The sequence below is a fragment of the Protobothrops mucrosquamatus genome, unplaced genomic scaffold (assembly GCF_001527695.2).
Source record: "Protobothrops mucrosquamatus isolate PMUCROS unplaced genomic scaffold, P.Mucros_1.0 scaffold320, whole genome shotgun sequence".
NCBI lineage: Eukaryota > Metazoa > Chordata > Lepidosauria > Squamata > Viperidae > Protobothrops > Protobothrops mucrosquamatus.
The window spans coordinates 154,340-165,875 of NW_015386659.1; the positions used below are offsets into that span (position 1 = coordinate 154,340).

An 11,536-nucleotide genomic window follows, 5' to 3' on the forward strand; every position below is an offset into this window, starting at 1 on the left:
GAATACTGCATCCAGTTTTGGTCACCACGATGTAAAAAAGATGTTGAGACTCTAGAAAGAGTACAGAGAAGAGCAACAAAGATGATTAGGGGACTGGAGGCTAAAACATATAAGGAACGGTTGCTGGAATTGGGTATGTCTAGTTTAATGAAGAGAAGGACAAGGGGGGACATGATAGCAGTGTTCCAATATCTCAGGGGCTGCCACAAAGAAGAGGGAGTCAAGCTATTTTCCAAGGCGCCTGAAGGCAGGACAAGAAGCAACTGATGGAAACTAATCAAGGAGAGAAGCAACCTAGAACTAAGGAGAAACTTCCTGACAGTTAGAACAATTAACCAGTGGAACAACCTGCCTCCAGAAACAGTGAATGCTCCAACACTGGAAGTTTTTAAGAAGAGACTGGACAGCCATTTGTCTGAAATGGTATAGGGTTTCCTGCCTGAGCAGGGGGTTGGACTAGATGACCTCCAAGGTCCCTTCCAACTTTATCATTATTATTATTATTATTAATATTCCAAGGAAGCTAAAACTTTTCTGTTTAGGATTAATGGATAAAGAGGGAAGATATTTCAGTGAGACTGCTGCAGGTAGAAATGGAAAGATTCAATACTGCCCACTTTGGAGGAATTCTTGGTGAAGATGACAGATTTTGCTGAAATAGATAAATTATCTACATTTGCTGCTGACTGGAAGCCTCTTATGGAATTTTTGTGTACAAATGAGAACAATGAACTTGCCATTTATGATTTTGATGATTAGACAGGATAGATTATAGAAAGAGCAATATTTTGTAAGTCAAAATACATATTTTATAATTGCTATAAAGAATATAAGGAGCTACTTATTTAAATTATACTTTAACTTTTTTCCTTCTCTTGCATTTTTCCTTCTTTCCATTTTTTTTGCTTTCTTCATTCTTACTTTAGTTTGTGTCAGCATCTTGTTTAAAAATTTAAAGTATAAGGGGTGTGTGTGTGTGAATTTAGTCACCAGGGTCTCATTTAGTCACCAGTATCTCATTTAGTGATTAAAAAAAATCTGATTTGCAAGAAACTGAATTTTTTAAAAGTGGGGAAATTCTGCCATTTTCATCACTGAACTGATTTAATAAGTTTCTATATTGATAGCTGACACTTATTTATGGCAAACCAGGACCACAATCTTGCAAAGAAAACTACAGGAACTTATCCAGGTAATTGTCACTGATTTGAATGTTTAAAAAAACAAAACAAAAACCATAATCCATGCCCACCCAGAACATGGTGAAAGGTAACCATAAAATTGTAGGGCGAATTTAAGGTAAGTAATCAATATAATTATTTAAATAAATGCAAATATAAATTACCGTATATACTCGAGTATAAGCCAAGTTTTTCAGCACATTTTTGTGCTGAAAAATGCCCCCCTAGGCTTATACTCGAGTCAGCGTCTCGAGAACTGAGGAAAGTGAGTACCGTAGTTCTTTTGGGGGGGAGGGGAAATCTATGCAATCACTAAAAGTCGACACCGAATATTTTTTCCCAGTTCTTTGTGGTAAAATTAGGTGCCTCGGCTTATATTCGGGTCGGCTTATACTTGAGTATATACGGTAATGTTTTTCTCGACCCTTTCTGTTTTCGGGTGCATCACTCTAAAAATAAAGGGTGGTCCTTAGTTTGGAAAAAAATTACCTTTTAGGTAATTTAGGGGTATCTAATAGCAATAATCCTATTATTATTATTATTATTATTATTATATACAAAAACTGAAATTACAACTGTCAGTTCTTTAGCTCAGAGGTCCCCAACTTTTGGGCACCAGGAACCGGTTACGTGGAAAGAGGATTTTCTGCAGACCAGAGGGGGCATGGTTTTGTGTGCAGCCTGCATCCTGTGGATGGGGCTTTCCTTGTTTGTGCGGACCAGTTGCTGGCATGCCGTGGCCCAGTACTGGTCCACAGACTGGGGGTTGGGGACCCCTGCTTTAGCTGGTATTGGCTTCATATGAATCAAGCTTTTCCCAAGAAGCTAGGACATCATAATGTACCAGTATAGTACACTGTATGTGAAGATCCAAGTAGTGTGGACTATTATTATGTAAAATATTTTGATCATGAAACTCTCTGATCTGAATTTTTTCAATGAAACCAAATATCTGTGGTTCAATAATTTGCACACGTCTGGTAAGTTATTACTGCTAGGTTGTTGTTTTTTTTTAAAAAAAAGAACTATCAGTTCATCACGTAGACTAACTAATACATTATGCTATACTTTATTTTGCAGGTAGGTAATATTAAAGGTATGCCTCATATGCAAGTCTTGCTGAAGCTGTTAAGGCTGTATAAATATGAAGATTACTACTACTGTGTTGTTTTGGATGGCTTGTTAAGGTCTGGATGTATCTGTGCACCCTCAAGTATCCTCCTGTGTTGAGCTTAAAAAATACTGAAAAAAATCTAAGTATGTTGTTGAAGAGGATTGATTTGTTGAGCTTTGGCATACTTATCTTGTTTTTGTTCCTCTAATGTTAATGTTATTTGCAAATTCGGAATATCAGTAATCAGCAATCACTCAAATATGTAAACAGAAAATGATCTCCAATGAACAACAGTATTGCTTCTGCTAAACTTACATCTGGCACAGATTGCAAAAATAGAGGCTGCATAGAAATTAAAGCTGGAACTTAAATAACTTGGATTTTACTGAATAAATCCTTTACCTTAATTTGATCACTGACAAGATTTGGAGGTTTAATACAATGGCCATAATTTTACTTTGATGAATCACTATCTTTCTATTTTAAGAGTAGGCAAAAAGAAACTTCTATTGGCTTTTTGTTTACTTACACCAGATAAAGCTTCCCCCTCTCCCCAGCACATAAAGTCAAATGCAAGAGAGGTGACTATTACCACAATCTGTTAATTTAGAATTCATGAAGCTAATGTCCTACAAGGGGCAGAGATAGCAGAGACAGAAGATCCACTAGAAAGATAAGTATCATTCCTTCTACCTTTACAGTTAGCATTATTCCAGGAAATTAAAAAAAAAATAGCTGACTGGCCTTCACTGAATCATTTAATAACTTAAAGAAGGAAGGGTACTGAGATTATATCTAGAAATTAAATCACCAGGGGAAAAGATTAGCCATCCACCATAATATTTAAGTGTAGGATGAAACTTACCTAATAAACTCTGTTTTCTACCAGGCTGTGTGGTTAATATTTCATTAATTGATAAAGTGGTTAAAGACACAGCTTGTCTGCTGGAAAGCTGACAGCCTAAGTTTGAGACCAGAGTGCCACGCAATGGAATGAGTTCCTGCTGCTTGCCCCAGCTCCTGCCCACCTAGCACTTCGAAAGCATGCCAATATTAGTAGATAAATAGATACCACTTCGATTGGAAAGTAACAGAATTCAGTATATAGTCATGCTGGCCACATGACCATAGAAATGTCTTTCAACAACACAGGCTTCTTCTGCTAAGAAACGGCTCCCTTGAGTCGGACATGACTGGATGGAGAAATCTTTCCATTTTTATATCAATTCTAGATAACTTCTTAACAAAGAAGTCTTTTGAGCATACAACTATCTGTGATAGCGCATCATAAAATTGTCTGGGCAAAGAGAACTAATTTCTATTCCTGAATATAATTTGCAATAATGATATTCTTTTGCTTGGAGATTTCATTATCGGAGGTAATTGTATTGCAAAGTTTTAATTCTGTCTTCCCTCATTAAAGACCAGGTGATAAATGAGGAGGCATTAGTATTTCAATCTGCAGGTTTCTTGTGTACAACATGTGATTCATTTCTACCTGCAATCATTATTAATATAGACAGGTACATACACTAAATTATAATATTTTTCTCCTGCTAAGAAGTTGATAAGTCAAACTGATGTGTCATTCAATGCCTGGGATGGATTAAAGCATGGGGATCCAGCATCATTACTTATGTTATCATTTCATATGATTTTTTAAAATTAGTCTCATCCTTTAATATTGTTCTGTAGTTAATACTGAAAACTCTCCATTAACAATTCATTTAGGTATCGAGAGAAAGCCATATAGTTAAAGAAAATAACCTGCATAAAGAAAAACAAAAACTCCAGAATGAAATGATCTGCAAAAGCAGAGAAATTAATCAAACCTATTTAACTTCCAAGAAGGATCTAGTGTTGCATAACATCTTAACTTGAGACAAAATCCAAACATGGTAAATGGACACTGGCAGGCAATCCTATAAGATTATACCTAATCAGGCACAAAATAAAAACAACTTCCATTTCATAATGAAACCTTGGTTTGACCATGGGTGCATACATTCAAGGCTAACTTACCGGAAGCCTTTAAAATAAATCAATTTAAAAAGTATTCACTCTATGGCAAAATTTTGAATTTAAAAGTACAAGCAGGCTTTGACTTACAACCATTTGTTTAGTGATAGTTTGAAGTTACAATGGCACTTACGAACACTTTTCACACTTATAACCATTGCAGTATCCCAATGGTCACGTGATCAAAACTTGGGTACTTGGCAACTGGCATGTATTTATGATGGTTACAATATCCCAGAATGATGTGATCATTTGTAGCCAGTCAACTTCCAGCAAGTGAAGTCAATGGGAAAAGTCAAATTTGCTTTAATGACCGCATGGTTAACAACTGCAGGGATTTGCTTAACTGTGGCAAAAAAAGATCAAAAATGGGGCAAAACTCACTTAACTACTGCCTTGCTTAGCAATGGAAATTTTAGTCTCAGTTGTAGTCATAAATCAAGGACTATCTATATGTATAAAGCTCTAATCAAAAGAAACAAAATGGATGCCACTTATCTGAAAGTATATAATTTGATTAATTTTTTTTTAAAAAGTAGTGGCTTCTAGGAGATTATTGTAGTTTTTATAGAGCAAGGAGTACTTACATAGTTGGTAAAGTGACAGTCAAAACAAGGGAGAAATTTGTGGTAAGTTATTTTGTGGTTCTTTCCTAAATCTTTATTTCCCACTATTGCAGCTCAACAGTATTCTAAGGTGACCTGCTCCTCACTTGCCAGTATTATAGTAGTTCTCTCTCACATTCCCAAACTGAACTGACAACTTAAAAGTGAGAAGCCTCCTGTATGATCTAATTTCCCCTTTTCTATGAAAAAGAATATGGATTGCAGGCCTCAGTTCTGGCATCTACATTTCTAAGAATTGGAGCTACATTGTATGACTCTCATGTAGAAAACAGGAAAGAAAGACAATCGGGCTGATCCAGCCTTTATCGTCTAAATACTTTTGGTCACTGTAAATAAATATATAAACTTTTTTTGAGGGGGGGGACTTCTGGATTGACTTCAGTGAGAAAAAGTCCTGGAAGATGAATAAACAGAGTTTTAAAAGTTCTGTTTTATACCTTGATTTTACACCTAGCAATATGTTCTGGTAGAAACTGACTCACTCCTGCATTGAGCCAAGATGGTTACCCTCAATTAAAAAGCTACATGAAAATGCTCCCAGGCTACATAAATCAGTAAAAGTCATTTACTTGTAGAAATTCCAGAGAAACATGTGAACCAAGACTGTATTCTCATTTTTAACATTTTAATTCTATAGTTTTACCTCTAACTAAGGTAAGTTTTATTCTCCCTTATTAGGTAGCAGTCAGGTAGGTATCTGTTATATTATGCTGGTGACATCACTACTCTATTTTACTGACTGGATTCGGAAGTTTTCAAGCCTTTACAACCCCTTGTGATGAGGAAAAGCTAACTACTACCTACCTCAAAAGAAAGGTAGGCTCTCATGAAAGAGAGCCTCCCATCATTAGTATTGCAAGCAAATAAATAGAAGTTAAGCTAAGTCTTTGAATATCTTGCAATGATTTTTTTCATTTATCCAGGATCCTAGAGAGAACTAATTAGGATAGTTACTGAAAAGGCAACAGGAGTGCAAAGACTATATGGAAGCTACTATAGATGTTAGCAATTTTTAAGACTTCAAAGCAAAAACAAGTATCCCAGATATTATAAGGCTTCCAGGTATATGTTTATAAAAGGTTTTATCTAATGGAAACAAGCCAATCCAAACTTTTATGAGTCTAAATTCAAGACATTGCCTCATTTTTAATTTATACAACTCAATCAATGAGTGCCTTTCAGTGAGTGCCCTTTCAGTGAGTGCCCCTATTTACTGATTCAAATATAGGCTTAAAGTAAAGCTTCAACTGCTCAGTGAGTTTCAACTGAATTTAAGAGATCTGTATAATCTGAAAGAAAAGGGGAAGAAAAGAAAAAAGAGCTTTTAAAAGAAAACATTCTATAGATATTCTTACTAGGTGAGAACAAAGCCATGTTACTGCTTTTTTCTCTGAGAATTAATTCAATGCTTGAAAAATGTTTTTTAAAATAATCTCCTTAGCCAATTTTTTTGCAATTTGGGGGGTTAGTAACTTTCAGCCTGGACTATAAGTTCAGTTTTGTACCCATCGTACAAGAGAGCATAGGGAAGGCCTGAAGAATTAGGCAGTCCCAGAGACATTTAATTTTTTTCCTTTGAAAAGCAGCAACTTCCTTCAGTTACAGAAAAAAAATTGGCACGAAGATAGGGAGTGTACGTTTGCAGAGTCAGCAGATTTTAGGATCGTATTAAGTGTCTAATAGACACACATACATATGAGTATCCTGCATATATTAGAACAGAAGATGGCACTGGAATTACAATAATCCCCCTTACAAAGTATAACATTAAACAATTGTAAAAAATTTCTCTGAGAATGCATACCTTTAAGTCAATATTTACTGGTATGCCGCTTACATAAAAAACTTTAATTAGAAAAACAACATTCACTAATTTGAATGTGCACAATATATAAGATATAGGTTGGGCAAAGCCTGAAGGAAGGATTTTATATAATCAAGGACATTTTTGCCATCCATATAAGAGCCTGCAAATTATGAAAAACATTCCAAGAAAAATATTTGAAATTCCTAAGGGCCAGATTAATTTTTGATAGAATGACAAGGACTTCTTCACAGTGTGTTGTCTATGTTTTCTGCCCTCAGTAAATTCTCAGTTTAAGAAACTAAAGTTACATTAAATCAAAATATTTTTGTACTTGCATGATGCTAAGTCATGTTTATGAAATGGATGGCCATATATTTAAATAAAATTCATAATGTATGAGGAACCAGAGCAGGTGCCAGGACCTGATCTAACAGAGGAGCCTCGCTGACCCTCTCGAGCTGTGCTGGGGCCCCGGATGGCAGCACACAGGCTGCCCGGGGTCCTGGGAGGCAGACGCCTGGCCCAGCCCTTGAACTTCCGGGGCGCTGCGACCCTACAGACTGGCTCCTGAAAGACTGTTTTTGTCTGCTGCTGCTAATGGGATGGGGCAGGCAGCCGCACAGCACATCCGGCAGGCCAGATCACATGCCTCCCCCCCCCCCAGTTTCTCTGCCTCCATCTGTTGCTGGCCCATGCCAAGAGGGCTGGACTCACACATACACTCAGCTTCTTACAAAAATCATATCTATCCTCAGCTGATCAGGAGGAAAATGTGTCTGCTCTGGATTTTAAGGTAGAAAAGTGAAGGGGGGGGGGATTTCAAAGGCCCTGGAGAAAAAGAGCAAAGCTCTTCTGTTTGCCGTCCAAAGTGGGTGTCGAAGCCAACCCTGTGGGAAATGGATCTGCTCCTCCACGTAAAACCTCAAGGGCTTTACAAAACCATTGGGGAAGGGGAGCCTGGTCTTCCTTGTCCAGCTCCAGGTGGCATAGTTTTCCCAGCGCTTAGCATCCTTCCATACGAAAGAGGAACAGAATGCAGGGAGAAGTGGCAGAAAACGGGGCTGCATTTCCAGAATGGAGAAGGGAGACATGGGGTGATGCAGGGCAGTGAGAAAGTGGGGATCAGCGATTGCTGTGGGAAGGAAGGAAGGAAGGAAGGAAGGAAGGAAGGAAGGAAGGAAGGAAGGAAGGAAGGAAGGAAGGAAGGAAGGAAGGAAGGAAGGAAGGAAGGAAGGAAGGAAGGAAGGAGCAAAATTTTCAACAAACCTACAGGAAGGAACAATCCATGGCTGCGGAAACCAAGCGATAGCCTGTTGTTGGTGCCGCTGCCATGAGGCAAGGTACTTACAGGTGGCGGGGGAGGCCTGGCTGTGGGGCGCCGAGTTGTGTGGGTGCAGGGCATGTGAGACAGGTCCACCAGCCCCCACCCTCTGCCTTCCCTCACCTCATGGCAGCGGCACTGGCCTGCCAGACGCACTATGCATCTGCCTGCCCTGTTGTGGCTGTGGGCAAGCAATGAGATGGAGAGGGCCAGCCCGGCAGTAACAGCAATTCCACTAATCTGCGCTGTACGGGTTTTGCAGCCTCAAAGTGGCTACTGCCAGACATTATTGGCCCCCGTGTGCTCGCCACCTCCTGTACATGAAAAACTAAGACATCACCCAAAAATAAGCCTAATGGGTCTTTTAGAACAGGGGTGTCAAACTCGCAACGTCACGTGATGTGTCACGGCGTATCGCAACTTTTTTTCCATTGCCGGCAATCGGGTGGGCGCAGTTTCGGCATGATGCATCTGACTCGTGGGCCGGCAGTTTGACACCCCCGTTTTAGAGCAAAAATAAATATAAGACCCGGTCTTATTTTCAGGGATTCAGTAATCCAGATCTTCAAACACAGGTAAATAAGGGACTTAACTTAAGTTTATGCAGAAGCATATTTATTTTATTTTTATTATTTGGTTTGCTTTTTCTCTTATGTTCTCTGCAGTAATTCAGTGCAATTCTGTCCCTTTATCCTCACAATAACCTTGTGAAAGAGGCTGAGTTGAGAGAGCGCTTCTCCAAAAATCACCTCATGAACTTCAGTGGGCAGAGCTGGTCTTCAAACCAGGTCTCCCCAGTATACAGATGTCTTTTCCTATGTTTCAGGAAGTTCTTTCCTACCATGTAATTATTGAACAGTAATAGGTTGGATGAACATTAGAAATTTCACCAAAAACTCTACATGAAATCAAAAAGCTAATATATCATAGCAGCTGCACGTGCAAAGTATAAACTCAGAGTCTTGTATTCCAAATCAACCTCAAATAACAGCTTTATCATTTCAGCTTCAGTTCCATACATGGATAATAGGACAGACTCATCTTGTGGGTGAACTGCGATTATCAAAATACAGACAGGTAATAAAAAACAATCAATAATGCGGTAATAAAAGTAGTTCACGAAAATTACGTCCGAACTCCGAGTCCATCAGTGCTCGGGCCCGGCTGGATCCGATGCAATGAAGTCAAACTCCTTTCATTCTTCGACCTGGTTTCCTGACCTGAGCTTTATCACTATTAATGCTTGACCCTTCCAGGAGACGGAAAGTAGTAATGAGAGTGAACTCTTAAACCCTGGATCGACACTTGAGGGAAAGGCGTGGTTTACCTCAGGGCAGGGCAGGGCAGGACGACTGCCTGTCGTGGGCCGACTGCGCGTCCCTCCCACCGCGCTTCCCACGAACCTCTGGGCAGCTCTGCTGCCGTGACAGCATGAGGTTCAGCAGGAAAAGGAGGATAAGGAGGAGGAAAGGGATACATTCCGTACCTTTTTCTTCCCGGCTCTCGGCCGCCATCCTTTTTCCACAGCCGCTCCGGATATAAGCACAGCGCTTGCCACACAGAGAGAGACAACCTCACTTGGTGACGAGGAACGAGGAAACAAGTGACAGAAAAGATCCAACAACGATCCAGCAAGAAAAAAAAATATTCTCAGTGGCTACCCAGCCAAAATGGAGTCTCCCTTCAGAATCGACTTCTTCCTCCTCCTCCTCCTCCTTCCTCTTCTCCGTCCTGACTTCCTACGCGACAATTCTTTCGCTCCCACAATGCTCTACGCGACGGGCGCAATACGTCACAAGTCTCGGCGTCGGCGGAAGTGGCGGTTCGCATCATAGAGAGGGAGGCGGCAGAGCTGTACGCAGGGATGCCCGCTCCTTTCCTGATGGAGACCCTGAAAGCCTGCAAATTCCTCTTGATGTGAAGTGAAAGCCGCCTAGTGAGATCACGCCAAGCACTTTAGGATAGGGTGGGCCTAATTTCCTCTGGTGATTGTAGTAATGTTATAAAACTTTGCCTTCTTTATTAGATGTCCTTGCTTGGTTATTGATGCATATTTCAATAAGCTTTTGTACAATATCTTGTAATCTTCGATAAAGGGTATTAATGTCCGTAAATAAATATTATTGTTATAATATACTAAAATAAAACATTTCTTAAAAATTTTTTGCAGTAGCCTTTAAAAGGATGAAAAGACAACAGAGTTTGACTGATTTTTTCAATAAGAAACCAAAATCGGAATCAGTTGTATCAGAATTGGCCTTGGGTGGTACAGTCACAAGCACAACCGCACCAACTTGAAAGCAGCATGTCAATTATTGAAATAAAAACCGATAAAGATTCCAAAATTGAAAATAGTCTTCCTCAATGCTGGACGGTGGGATAATATAACAATTTTAAAGAAATATGACAGACTGGGAATTTCTAACAAAAAGGTTGCGAGTGACTTCACAAAAGGGAAAAGTGTTCATGTGTCAAAAGAATGGTAATGTTTTCAGATTGAGGCATCGGAAAAATAAAGAGGTACAACAAGCTTCTCTAAGGGAAAAAAATGAAAACATTTTTCATCAAAAGCTCCTATAACATTTGTAAAGAACTTAAAACAATGTGAGCAGGATTCAATAACAAAAATAATAGATACGATGAATGAGAAATATTTACATTATTACTTGTAGAGTATTTAATTCAGTTTTCAGCCTGGCAAAAAGATGTAAACATAGAAGATGTAGACGTAAAAGATGAGATAGAAGTGCAAATTTAAAATGGATTAGTTACGGGAATAGCATTACATTCAAATAAAACTGCTGTGAAAGTAGTTGATTTCATTGCAGAGGAAATTAAAAAAGAAATATTTACTAAAATTATTGAAAATAATCTGAAAAGATGTTTGATTATTGATGAAGCTTCAATGATATCTTGCAAACCAGTTATACTTTTCTTAAAAGTTGAGGATTTAGTTACATCATCAACAATTTTCGTTGAACTAGTTGAATTGGAAAAACAAGATGCAGAGACAATATGTTCTTTAAATAATGTTGGGCTTATTAAGAACTACCTAGAGAAAAATGTATTAGGATTGTGCTCCAATGGTGCCAGTTTTATGCTTGGGAGAAAATCTGGAGTGAGCACTAGGATAGCAAAAGAGTTTCCAAACATAATAAAATGTCACTGTTTAACACATCGCCTCTATCTTGTTTTAGATGATTTGATAAAGGAAATAAAGCAAGTAAATCATTTTAAAATATTTATTGATAAGATATATACTATTTTTCATCAATCCAATAAGAATCAAATTGAACTTACCAAAATATCCGAACAACTTGGAATTGAAATTATAAAGATTGGTAGAGTTTGGGGACCAAGATGGGCTGCCTGTAGTTTAAGGTCAACCCCAGCTGTAGGGCGTGCTTATCCAGCGCTACATCACTATTTTTATTCAAATGAAAAGTACTTAGGTATGGCTGCCCATCT

General features: G+C 38.6%; 1 protein-coding gene across 1 annotated transcript in view; it reads right to left on the reverse strand.

The window, feature by feature from the left end:
• The window catches only part of YTHDC1 (YTH domain containing 1), a 49,018-nt gene extending 38,642 nt beyond the window's left edge, over positions 1-10,376 (reverse strand). Inside the window, exon 1 of the mRNA XM_015815156.1 lies at positions 9,555-10,376. Within this exon, the coding sequence (XP_015670642.1) occupies positions 9,555-9,582 (28 nt within the window). The 5' untranslated portion in view covers positions 9,583-10,376. The remainder of the gene's footprint in view (positions 1-9,554) is intronic.
• Positions 10,377-11,536: the final 1,160 nt, after the last annotated feature.